Source organism: Drosophila melanogaster, chromosome 3R (genome assembly GCF_000001215.4).
Source record: "Drosophila melanogaster chromosome 3R".
Classification (NCBI taxonomy): Eukaryota; Metazoa; Arthropoda; class Insecta; order Diptera; family Drosophilidae; genus Drosophila; species Drosophila melanogaster.
The window spans coordinates 10,557,946-10,571,718 of record NT_033777.3 but is presented as its reverse complement, the minus strand read 5'-3'; the positions used below and the strand labels follow the sequence as shown (position 1 = coordinate 10,571,718).

The window sequence follows — 13,773 nt, the reverse complement described above, 5'->3', positions numbered from 1 at the left end:
TGTTGGCTAACGATCAACAAACGCAGCTGGATGCGAGATCTTTTCGATCTCACAGTTGATTGCTCGTTTTTTCGATTCTTTAGAAATCTAGTTTTTTAGGGATGGCCGGACACGCCCCGCAGAACGGCGAAAAAACCTCAACCAAAGAAGTTAATTGTTAGAGATATATGTATAAGCTACCCCCTGCGAGGTAGAGTCGTCGGTGGGAGAGGGACAGCAATAGATATAGAGCTGAGGACTCGGAATCAGAATCAGAACTCGAAACTCATCCTGAACATCCTTCGAGAATGCGCCTGCGTGGATTTCGGTACAGTCTGGCGGAGTTAATCCGATTTGTTGCGCCCCCTAACCGAAAAGTCCGTAGACGAGGGTGAGTTATGCGGCGGTCCTGTGATTGATTGCCTGATTTTGTCAGGGTTTTCGGGGTGGTTTCCTTACACACAACCCTCGTTCCGTCCAAAAGCAGTCAGTCCAACAACAGTGCCCGGCCCGAGTCCAAAGTGAAATTGTTTGAAAACGCATTTAATTGCATCTCATTGCCATCTGACTCCTGCCAGTTACGATCACGTTTTGGTAGGTGAAAATTTGATTAAGAGAAAGAGAAAGAGGCAGAGAAAGGGGCTCTTCGGTCTGGTCAACATTTTAATTATGGCAATTACAAATTGCAATGGCAAGCGCAGAAATTGCAAAAATCACGCATTTTATTGATTTTTAATTGCAACTCGTTGCATACCAAAAGATACCAGCAGCGTCTGGAGGATCGCAAACGAAAAGAAAAACAACTGAAAGGAGAGGAAAAGATCCGGAGACATGAGCATTTGTTGTCTTTAATTATGTTGTTGATTGCCCGTCAGTTGGTCAGTCCGTCAGTTTGTCAGTCCGTCCGTCCGTCCGTCCTTCTTGGCCCGTCATTCTGGCCATTTAGGTGCGAACAACTAGCTCCCTCTCGGTTGCACAGCCACACCAGTTAGTCAAGTTAAGTTGTCATAATTTTTGTCGTTCAACAACACCTGCAGCACGTACATATACACACCCATATACATACATATGTATACTACATACACCGTACTCTAGAGGGCCAAGAGCTGGAGTCGCAGAGCGCGCCAAATGCCGCAAATAACTCAGTTAATATAATTAAGTTTTGCACGAAATGTGCAGCAGAAATATGCGAAAAATGCCACGCAATCTCCACACTAAAAACAAAGGTAAAAACAACAATAATACGGCCAGACCTTTGGGGCAGAATGAAACGAAAGTTTATGAACTTGTCCAAGTGTATATTAGTGTCCTTTTTTTTGTTTTGTTTTGTTTTTTTTTTTTGTATAATGGCTGCCCCAATGACTTTGCGTATATGTGCATGCAAATGACGTAATGACAATGTGGGTAGCACCAGGATTTATTAACCTGGCCAAAGTTCAGCGATAAAAAAACCACGTTCAACCAGAGAACTCAAGAAATGTCACCCAACTAATATAGTGTTTAGAAAGGGGTTTTAAAACCAAAAAAAAAAAAATTTGTAGCAATTTGTCGAGATATAACTATTTAAACTCTTAACACATTTTAGCTTAGCTTACTAAAAATGTACCCCTTTTTTATAATTGAAACATTTCTGTACTTTACTTCATCACCGCCATATGATTTTCCAGCGTAATTTAATTACGCTTTATAATCGGCTTAGTGGCACAGTGAGAGAAAGAGTGAGAGAGCGAGTGTCTGGCACCTGTTTTTCCACCAAATGGAAAATCAAATTTCATTCCAGCCAGCCAAAACATTTGCATACAAATCAGAGAGAGCAACCCTTCAAATGCCCAGACAGCAGAAAAGCAGAAAAAAGCACTGGCTTCTAATGATATTTTGATGTTGTCTCGATGGGTCTTCAATGGGTGTTGGTTGGAAACCCGCAAAATGCGTGTTTTAAATCCAATTTAGACATTATCTAATTTAGGGCATCTCCTCCTGACTGCCTCACTGCCTGACTGGCTGACTGGCTGACTGCTGACTCTGCTGACTGACTCGAGTCGCTTGGGGGCTCTCGGTTTATGCAAATCTATGGAAATTTCATTATCGCACACCCCTTTTGGTCGGTCGGGAAAAGTTTTTACCAAACATGCCCGGCTAAATGCTGTAAAAGGCGCCAAAAGATGTAATAAACTCATTTAAACTCATCGCTACCGTTAGACTGTGCTTTTTTCGGTTGTCCGGATTCGAGGGTTTGGGTAATGAAATTTTTAACCAGAGCATCTTTTGCCCCCCCCAAATGATAATATGCAAATGGCCCGGCCCAGTGGGACGTCCTGCCTACCAGGTCGCCATTCCAATTCACTTCCGAAATGCTACTCCTGCTACTCTGACTTGAACCAAACTCAATCTCGGGCAACGCTTCGTGTTGCAATAATCAAATTTTCTAATTTTTATGGCCCTCTGCGGGGCTGACAAAGCGGCGAGTAATGGCCAAAAAGTGAGGCTCACGACCAGGTCTAATTGATTTGGCAGTGGCCGGCATGATTCAACCTTAAGTACTCTTACTTATTTCTGGAGAGGCACAGGCAGTGGCTTTTCGGGGGAAATATGGGAGTGGGACTGGGAATGGTAATGTTGGCTCTGGGAGTCGAGGGGCGGAACTTGTGCCTCGTCATGGCCATGGCGACGTCGTCTTCCAGTCTGCTGCTCGCACTGGCCATGATGCGACACTTTTGGCCAGGCCAGGCTTTTAAAGACTCGACCGCCCCTCTATTCAAAAGACTGTCTCTAAAAAGGGGAAAAAAAGAAGAATGAAATAATACACAGAACTCAAAAGCGCCGTGCTGAAGTTCGCGGCAAAGATGACTGGGCTAAAATTCAAAACAAGAGTGTTCAGATCGCATTCAGATGAGAAATTTCATGGCACTGAGGGAAATTGGTGTATTAAATTGATCAATAAGCCAAATCAATAAAAAAGTTATATGATTATTGATTGTCAACAAACCTATCATTCTGTTTGATTAAACAGTTTTATTCATAGATATATTGAATATGCACCATAATTTTACCTTGCGTATTATCTCTCAACTTAAAGAATATTTTCGCTTTTCTCAGTGTAACACTCTCCTATTTGAAAGGGGCTAACAGGGAACTGGGGAGTTTATTTGGAATGCGTAGCTCGCGCGAATCTTTGATCTACATTTGAGTCACTCTGGGCCATTTATCAGTGTGTTCATATCAATAATACTGTATGAATTTCGTATTATGCTGCCCGTCGAGGTGACTCGACACTTTTGGGCTTCCAGAGGGCATGACATACCGTACCATACAACCCCGCCCATTCCACCAGCACCACAACCACTGGCAATGGCATTTTTTTGAGGCATGACTCGCCAGACAGCGACAAATCCTTGTAATGCCTCGTCTCTGGGCATGTTTCCTCTAGTCGGGCTAATTTCAGCTGTCAGCTTATCGGCCGGGCCAAAAGGAACAAGCCGGCGAGGCGATAAGTTGGCCAACACCTTGGGGCACTTGCAAAATGCAATCTATGAAATCTCCCCGCTTGCGAAATGAAAATGTTTGGGTCTCTCGAATGCGAGCGTCGTTGTAGCTGGGATTTGCGTTAGTCTGCTGACAGGGAAACGTCCACGAAGTGTCCGATTTGGGATCGGAATCGTACTGCGAATCGGAATCGGGATCCTGCTGGCCCGGTCCGATGTCTTGGCTAATCTCTGGGCCAGGTTGTCGTCTCTATCGGCCAGCGGAATCTATTTGACACTGTCTGGGGTCTTGGCTTTTGGGTTTTGGGTATTGGTTTGGGGACCGATGTCGTTGTCTTTCCGCTGGATTTTCGTTTGTCCCGGGAGACTTTTTAGCACGCTACAAAAAAAAAAAAAAAAAAAAAAAGGTGGGGAGTCGGGTAAAAATGGGGAAAAACAGAATGGGCAAAGGGGAGAGGGGGCGTGACAGTTTACATGAAATTACTTTGCATACACATGCATTAAATTAATTACACGATTAATGTTCTCACATGCAAGCCAGTCTGCAAGCCTCTTATGCAAATCTATTTCTCGCGATCATTGCAGCATTTGCATGTCGCTATCTTGATATCTTTTGCCGGCAAGAAAATGATTCCATTGGCTTTCGTGATTTCCCTCCCTCCCGTTTGCATCCCCAGGAATTTGTGTTGGAATTGTGTGAAACATGCCATTTGAATAATTATCTTATTTGCATGGCAGCCGCAGCGAGAAATGCACTCAGGTGCAAATTAAAAGAGGAAAAAATAAGGAAAACTAGAGTCCAAAGTTCTGGAGACCCCATCTCTCCGACATTTTTTCCCATTTTTTTCTTTTTCTCCGACTGGTTAATCTGGGGCTGTGTGAGCGAAAAGTTCAAATTGATAGCTGCGAGATTTGTGGAGCAGATAAATCCGATCTGTGCGAAATGTAAAATCGCGTGCAGCTCCATTTGCTCCATTTCCGCCGAGCCTTTCCTCCTTGGGATGGATGGATACCTCTATGTATTTTCCTATTTATTTATAGTGTTTTTGTACCTTTTTTTCGGGCCTGCAGTCTCAACGTTTCCACTGTTTGTGTAACATAATAGCAAAGGCAAACAAATGATAAGTTTGATAGAGTCACAATTGCGCGCCACCGCTGCCTTATCTATTTATTATTTTACCTTACTTATATTCCTGACTTCTTCGGGAAGCCGAGTAGTTTTTTCAGGTAGCTTCTGAATTTTTATTATCAAAATACTAATTTCATTGTTTGCACAAGATTTCCAAATTTCTTTTTTTTTTTTTTTGAGCTACGGCAGCCAGTGCTTCAATTTGGCTGTTATCAGCCTATAAATATTTAATCACAGACCTGTACTTTAGGCATTCATTCTCCATTCTCCATTCTCGCTCATGTTTTATTGTTATTTTGGGTTCGGGTTTGGGTTTGGCTTTCGTTGGCTGCTGATAGCGGACAGCATGGGAAGTCAAGATTCTTGGTTAGATAATGGTCACAAGGGAGCTGCAACACGGCGTATGAGTAATTTGCCGTGCTTGGATCTAAAATAGTCGACTTGCTGTTCTCCGGTTTAGTTTAATTATGTCAAGTGTTTCGACATGAAATTAAAATGTTGCCACTCGAGCTGGAATTTAACTGGAAAATTAATTTGTCATTGCCTGTGGATGTATGTTCGAATTCTGAAGATATGATAGCAGTCGGCCTGAAATGTGCGTAATTATTGGTGTTTAATTAAAATACTGATAGCCGATGACTTAGACGCTGATTAATATGGAATTATTGTGTGAATAAAGAAATAAATAAATGTGATGGTGAGGTGAACACTTTTCCCGAGAGCTTAGCGCCTTTAATTTCAATAAACTTAAAGCAAACTTGAACAAACTTTAAGCCTTTTGTCTGTCTGAGTGTACACAATAATTGTGTGTAATTAACTTGCCATTTGATTGAAATTATACCCCGCACACACACTCACACTCGCACATCCATTCATTCATTTGTGGAAAATTCTTAGTAAAGCAATTTGCCTGCCAAAAGTGATGGCTGCCAAAGGGGGCGAACGATTTCAGTCAGCCATATTGAATTGTTCGGGCTGTTCCAAGGAGTTTTGCACCTCCACTGGCTTTAATTAAAAATTCAACCCCCCAAACAAAATGGCTCACACACATGAACACACATTTTACAGCTTGAGCAAATTTGAAAAACAATTAAATGCCATGCGCGCAATTAAATACACAAAAGGTGGCAACAGCGCAAAAGGGGAGTAGTGGGTGGGTGGCCTGAAAACAGGGAAAAACCGGCGAAAAGGGGCGGTGATAACGGGGGGAAAAGTGGAAAAGGGTGGAGCAGCTGCTGCTCAAGTGGCACACACTCGCTCACACACACTTAGGCAAAGGGTTGGGGTGGTTATATACCGTTAATTAAGCAGCCTGCTAACAGAAACCCAACGCCAAAGACTCTTCAGACCGAGAGAATTCCGGGCTGGAGGGCCTTGTGGCTAAAACCAAAACCTAAACCAAAACAACAAACATGACACAAACAGACAAACAAAAGCTTTTGTTGCCCCAGAACAACAACGGCAAATCCATCAAAACAAACAGCCAGGAGGGATTGTTCCGAGGATTGGGACTGCGACTGGGCTTGGGGTTTGGGCTCAACTTCCACTCGCTGCCACTCACTTTTCCACATCGAGCACTTCCCATCTCCCCGAAAATCCTGCGAAACCAGAAACCGCACGGAAAAACTTTCATTCGCAGCGGCCGTGTAAAAAGGATTTAATTATTTGCTCTAAGGATATGCTCATCCGATGGGGGAGAAAATTTTTTCCTGCGTGTTTGCCAACAAATAGAAAAAATATGTTTCACGTCCACTTGGCTGGGTGTTCGGGAAACAAAATCAAACACAATTACAGGACTATCTGCACAGAGGAAAATTATTACCAAAAGCAATCAAAATTGTGCAGTGCAAAAATAATTATCATCTTTAAATCGGAGTTCGTTCTCTGTGTATGATTATTGCAGTTTTTTTTTTAAACTCATACCTCTTCCCTTCCCAGCTTAGCTGCAGTTTGTATTTTAAATTGTGAAATGAGCCCGAGGCAATGGCCTAATCCCAGACCCAAACTCAGACTGGGATTGGGATTTCAGCCGCGGGTTAGGCTTAGACTTACCCCCGAGAACCCACTCCCGTATGTCAATTGCAGTATATACGCCGTCGGGCAATTACGGCCAGTGATGAAGAAGGGAGGAAAATCTCTGCGTGTGCCACGCCCACTGCGAAAGGGAAAACTTCCCACGCACCGAAAACTGAGTTACGAACCGTAATTTGATTGTTTTGCTTCAGTTTTCGATGGGACTCGAATTCGAGAGGGCAGCGTCCCGAAACTGTTGATTGTAGTGATTAACCAACCGGCCAGGAGCTGTGACAGAGATTTTTACCAAATTACAGGGCTCTATGGAAATTGCATGTTTTGACTTTTGGGTGGAACGCAGCTCGACACGCGTCGATATTTGTTCGACGCCTGCCCATTCCCCCATTTCCCATTCCGACAGCAATTATCTGCCGCAGCTGAGCCGACTTAGCCAAGTCACTTGGAAAGTTCTCAGACTGACCGCAAGTCAAACTTCTCGCCAGCGTAATGAAGTGAGCGAAGCCCAAAACAATTGAGCAAAGTTATTCTATACTTCAGCAATTTGTGTGGTGCACTGTGAACAATCGAAGAAGGTTCGTGTCAAATCGTACACTAAGCTATTTCTCAAAACAGCAATTAAGTTTTTGGTAGACTACATGGTCACACTGGGCTTTTTCGCACTTAACAGTGTGCCCATGATAGAATATCAAGCAAAAGAAAACCAATTCAACATCGCCCTATTCTCAGTGTAAACTTTGATGGCTCTGGTCGTAACTTTTTTTATGACTCACTTGGCCCTAGAAATTTGCGGTTGTTGTCTCGGTTGCCCATCTACACTTGCGCTCGCCCAATTGTCGCTACTCCACTCCAGATATCATCAAAAATTTAGCAAGCAGAGCGGTCGGAGAGGGCATTAAATAAATAATTTAGCTCCGGCAGGTAAACGAAAATTGTTTCTTGATCATTTTAATGCACCCAAAGGGCCGCTCCGCCCCGAAAGAAAAAAAAAACTTTTCACGATGAGGGAGCATTACGTGACGTGGAAATGGAATTGGGTTTGGGGTTAGATGGGTGAACCCCCTCGTTTCGCTTTCATTAATATTAAAAGCAGTCCCCAGCATGGACGCTCATCATTTGAATAAAAACCGATATTTGTTAATAATTGTCGCAGGACATGCGAAAGGAATTCGATAGCTTAATTTGTGGAGCGGGCCTTCGGCTAATTGAAAATGTAATTAAAGCACGCATCGATTGGCCGGATCCTCTTCAAGGAGCACGCCAGGCATTTTGGCCAACACTCGGCGGTGTTCCGAAGCTCTCAGCTCCCAGTAATTGGAGCCACCTTCACAGGACCCAGGCCGCCAAAAAAATAATATTGAAAAAATGAAACAGAACCCTGGCAAAGTGTGCGGCAAGTGTGAAAGATGCGAGCCAGTCCAGAAGACTTGGCCCAGACCATCAAGCCTATCAAATTTCACCGCCTCTCTGCATGGGAAAGTTGTTGTTTTGCTCTCTTAGCCGAGGCTCTGTTTTTTATGGCCATTTCATTTGATTTCGGCTGGCTAATTAAATAGTTCCATTTTGGCCGGCGGTCAGTCCAAAGTTGTTGTGCTTTGTCTTTGTTTATAAGCCATAAAAGCAACGACAATTGCTACAATTGCAGGCGGTTCCAGCGGCATTATCGCGTCCGTTTATGGTGGAAATTGTTTATGCGACTATCAAGAGACACCTTATGGCTCATAAAGTGGAGGGATGGGTTTGGATCGGATCGGATTGGATTGGATTGGATTGGCTAGGAGTGTTTAAAATGCAGACGGCGTTGTCTAATTATTAATAGATTTGCGGCTGCGAGTGTGTTTGAAATGGAAAGTAGGCAAAAAAGCAGGAACCAGCCGTCCCCTGGAACTTGGCCAAGTCGCCTAATCTAACGTAGGCTATATATTATTTTCCTCAAACCTATGGTTAAAGCTAATACCCCAAAAGTTCATTGCTCTCCGGGGCTCTATCTATTAAATCAAATATTCGGCAATAACAATTATACAAAGCAAACAAGCCACAAATTGTCTATAGCAGGGCGCTATTAATATGCGATTTAACAAATATTTAGCGAAAACACAAGCAATATGCGCCCCGAATTCGAAATGAATCACAAATGCGACAAAATGCGTATATTTCATTGTATTCGAAAGTCAAGAATTTTTACGAGCTTGGGAAAATAATAATTTTATGGCTAAAAATTGTAGCTTGCACGTGCATGAAATTAATGCGAACACCGCTTTGTGTATTTTCGTTATTAGCAGAATTTAAATTGCTCTTCGATCGATTTCGATCGCTGAATACCTGGTACGTTGACATTTTTGGTTTCTGCATAAGTTTTTCCCCGCTGTTATTTTATTTCTTTCCTTTCCTTGCCTGCTTATTTTGTTTTAGCCGCGTTTAATATGCCATCGTTGTCGCTGGCCTGTTGTCCATTGCCGATGACGATGTTGATGATGATGGAGATGGAGATGGAGACGAGTTGATTCTACTCCTAGTTAGAAGACGGTCAGATCGCCAGAGCCAGTCGCTGCATATTAATTTGATAACTTATATATACAATATACGTGTATATCTAGCTATATTTATTTCTGCACACGACGTTGTCTGCCCTCTTGTCGTTTCGTTTCGTTTCGTTTCGTTTCGTTTTGGTTCAGTTTGGTTTGGTTTTGTATTTTGCTCTAGGCCTAGGCCACGACAATCTTGAACATTTGTTTGTTCACAATATGGCCAGGCCGTGGCACTTTTGACAACTTGACAGTCGTGCAGACAGTCCGCGGTGGAAGGGGGGAGTTATAGCCGGGCCAGGAGGCGGAAGAATCCGGACAAGACGGGGGCTGACAATGTCTGCCTTTGGCATTGGCCATGGCTGTATCGTCTGGCGCATTTAATGGCCAGGCGTGTCAATTTAAAGCGACATTTATAACCAATTTGTAATCAATTCTAACAATCAGCTAACGCATCACCCCACCAACCCCAGCCATACCCTTTTCTATTCCGGAATGAATTTACTTATTCATATTGTGTGATTTATTCTTTACTTGCAGCGGCCGCCGAGCTCATCGCTGTCCTACGGCGGCGCAATGAACGATGACGCCCGATCGCCGGGCGCTGGTAGTACTCCCGGTCCACTGTCACAGCAGCCACCTGCCCTAGATACATCAGACCCTGGTAAGTGCACACTTAAATCTAAAACAAGTTAGTTCTATTAGGAGAGTAAAAGATTAGAAACAAGATTGGAACTCCCGGCAATACTGAGGCTAGTACATGGTATGGTACCATAGTTAAAGTCAGCTGAGTGATATAAAAACCAATCTGATTGATATGAAACTTGGGATAGGGCCCTTTTTTAGTTTCGATTAAATATGTGGATTTTCCATTATAATAGAACTTTCTCATAATTAAAACAATCTCACCAAAGACTTTATATTAAGCTCCATTAAAGCTTATGCGGCAAAATTGAAGCTGATTCTAGCCAGTTTCGATCTGCTTAATCCCTATTGAATGTGTTACACACTTCACACCTCTTGAGGCGGCTGTCTCCCACTTTTGATTATGTTGTTTGCCTCTGTTTCAAGTGCCGCCAAAGCTTTTCGAACAAGTTCGCAGCGTAATCGTACAACAACTTAACAAAAGAGTAACAACAACTACGCTTACCAACAACCAACTGCCAACTGCGTGGAGAAGAAACAACAACTTTTCCTAGGGACAGCCCTCGGATCTTCGGCCTTTGAGGCCCTAGACTGCCTGTCTTGGAGTTCCGAACCTGGAGCCCAGTAGACCCACCACTCCAAACTCCACTTCAGCCTGCAAAGAGTTTTATGTGTATTTTTTTAGTATTTTCCCCACACTCCCTCCTCACCTGGTTGTTGCTTTTTCAATATTTTTTCGAGTGCGACTGACTTTGCACTTGGCGCTTCTTTTTGAAGATCTCGTATGCCGTCGTGGGTCGGTCAGGGGGGGAAGTCAGGTGAATTATTTATGGTGATAGGCAAAAATAATATTTTGTTTCTGTATTTTTATTTCCTCGGAGAGCGCAAGTGCGTTGTTTTCCCCTTTGTTTGTATGGCGGCAACGAAAAAAACAAAAGACCTGGCCAAAACAGCTCTCGAAAAAGACACTCTAGGCCACTCGTCGTTTGCTCTCAAGAAAATGAAAAAAATAAATATATATATGGAAAAAACGAATATTGAGTGGGGGGGCCCCAAGGTGATAATGCAGTTTCACTGCTAAATGAATTGGGACACTGAAAAAAATGTAGATGCCAAATTACCAAATGGTTTGCCTAACAAAAGAAAGTATTTTAAAGACAGCTGGCTAGAATAAGTTTAGTAAAACCAAATTAGCTCAAGTTTAAACTATTTTTTCACGTGCATTACGAGGGAGGGGTTTGAAGAGTGCTCCACAGAGTTGGAGGCGTTCCGCAGCCAATCCATTGACGTTGACGTCAAATTCGAAAAAAAACTTTAAAGCGCGCCGAACAGCAACTTTAACGATTGTGTGCGAGTTCCACCGATATGCGAGTATATATGTATATACTCGTACATCGAGAATATATATATATATATTTTTTTTTGTGTGGTCGTGTGTGCGCGCCATTTTGATTGATTTATCTACACGTCGCTTGACTTTGTAGACAAATTAAATTTCGGCATAGTTCGAGTTGTGCACTCCCGAGCACTCAATAGAAATTATCTACAGTTGAATAATTTCTAGCAGCGCGCAAAATTTCCATGTTAATTTTCGGGGCGCAGTCTCCGCTCCGCTCCCCATCTTGTTTTCCGAGCGATAAGAAAATGGCACGCCCCTCCCCGCTTTTCCATTTCCCTACTGCCACTCGGTGTCTGTGGGAAATTTGCGTCGCGTATTTCGGGCGTAGCAAATAGATATTTTCCACATTTTAAGTAGACAAGGCAACCGAGGGCGGTGGAATGCGGTTGCCAAGAATAAGTATATATTCACCGAGCTGCAGAAATTCCACTGCAGAAGAAAAGGCGCTGCGGCAAGGGAAAGGGAATATTTTTCTGTCGTAATTTTATGCACGAATTCGTAAAATGTTATTCAAATGGAAAATGTGATTTTTATCAATTTTGACAGGAATTTCATGCCCAGCCGAGAGCACAAAGAAAAGTAAGGCAGGGCAAAAAAAGAGCCAGAAGAGAGCTCAGTGCACAAGGATGCGCATCCTGAAAATTTCCATGAATTGTGCGCGGAGCAGAGGTCAGGGAAAAAGGGGCATGCCCCTTTCAGAACTTTAAGATACCTTTCGTCTTTAATTATAGGTGTACTTGGAATCTCCAAGCTGGTAGATAGATTTCCCTATAAAACCAAAAATATTTTAACTGACAGCCGCAGAGCCTGTAATTACACCATACAACACCCTCATCAACTTCGGTCTGAGTTCAATTAAAAAATATATTTCAAAGTGACGAGCTAATGCGGCGTTAAAGAGCCAAGCGATACTCAAATTTAAAGCCCAATCTGTTTATTTACACGGCGAAATTGACGAGTCGTCAAGTGTCGTGCTTAAATGCAAATCAAAACGAGATCAGCCGTGGGGTCAGGGAAATAAAATTGGAAATGAAAATAAACAAAACCAACGGGTGGTCCTTTAGCAACCCCTTGGTTTTGCACCGACAAAAAAAAAAGGAACACCTCTCCCTCCACCACACTGACATTGATTGAAAATGCTGCGTGACGTAAATTAACTTTCATGGGGGTTGGGTCGAAAAGTGCGTGTTATCCTTTCCGCTCGGGAAGTTTCGTCAAGCCGCAAGACCCACACAATTGCCAATTGTTACAATTTTAAAACATATCCTTCTCTCACAAAACCAAATCAGGAGGGGAGGGATGGCAGCTTGTTTTTGTCAATGCGGCATTTAAATCCTACCCGACCTTGTGTGAAGTGCACTTAGTTTCTTTTTTCCCAGTTTTTGTTTTTTGTACCCCAACTAAGGCGATTATCTTTGGCCGATGCCCTGTTGTTCTAGCTTATTTACATTGATGGCATGAGTTTTGCACAGCAACAAGAGGCATAACAATAACAGGAAGCTCTAACTCTGCTTTGTTATCTTACCACGCACAATTAGACAATTTCCATTTGGGTCTTTCCCTCGGCGGCGTTGACAGTTTTTCTCAGGCATTTCGCTCTGGGAGTTTTCTCTGTCTTTTGTGATGTGAAAGCATTTTCCTCACTACTCGTTCGCTCACCCCACCCACTTTTAATTGTATTCTCCGTTTTGTTTTGGGAAAGGAAGTAAACACGCTTTGAGGCTCTTCTAAATAATTTAGATCATTTTATTTCGTACAAATCGTTGGTTAGTTTGCTCTAACATCGTAAAAGGTTCTAAAATTCTAATTAAATAATTTGAATATTTTAAATGGACTCTAGAACTCACAGCTGTACAACTGACGTATGACATCCAATCATAATTCACACCCCATATTATCTGCTGATCCATCTTTCTAGCGTTCCCACAACTTATTAACTCTTTTGTCAAAATGCTGACACGAATTTCCCAAACCATAACCCAGACAGCGATCGACAAAAACTGAAATTAAAATTTTACGCATTAACGAAAACGAAGAAAAAACCTTTTGTGCTGTGCTGGCAGAAATTGCCCATATCTGTTCGGGGTTATCCTTTTGGCATAGGACTAGGCATATTCATATTTCCGAATCGGAATAGGAATCCCTAACCCCTAGAATCCGGCAAAACGTGCCGGACCAGCTGCTGCACGTTTGGGATTCCGCTCGGGTTGATTCGCAATCGCACTCGTAAAAATTGAAACAGCAATGCGATGTTTCATAATGAGGACTCCGGTGAGGTGGGGGAAATATGGCAATCTGGTCGGGGGACCAGGACCAAGGAGAGCTTATGTAACATTACGTCAAACGGCACAAAGGGCAATACATCTTCATCCCCTAAAAAAGCAAACTCAACGAGTGACGGGACTTGTTCTTATTTTACAATGAAAATTTACGAACTGACTGTTGCTTTTTTTTCCTCCGATGCGGTGTGGTGCGGCGCAGCGCATTATCATATTTCTGGGCCGACACGCCAATGAATAGAATGCGCATCGAATTTCCCGGCAGTCAGGCCGGAATCTTCCCGGGTAACCCTCACATCAACGG

The 13,773-nt window shown here is 43.0% G+C and overlaps 1 protein-coding gene across 2 annotated transcripts in view; it reads left to right on the top strand.

Moving 5' to 3' along the window:
- The window catches only part of hth (homothorax), a 132,008-nt gene that overhangs the window by 67,850 nt on the left and 50,385 nt on the right, over window positions 1-13,773 (top strand). For both annotated transcript variants that reach the window (NM_057228.5, NM_057230.6), the window contains exon 7: window positions 9,687-9,810. In NM_057228.5, the coding sequence (NP_476576.1) occupies window positions 9,687-9,810 (124 nt within the window). The remainder of the gene's footprint in view (window positions 1-9,686; window positions 9,811-13,773) is intronic.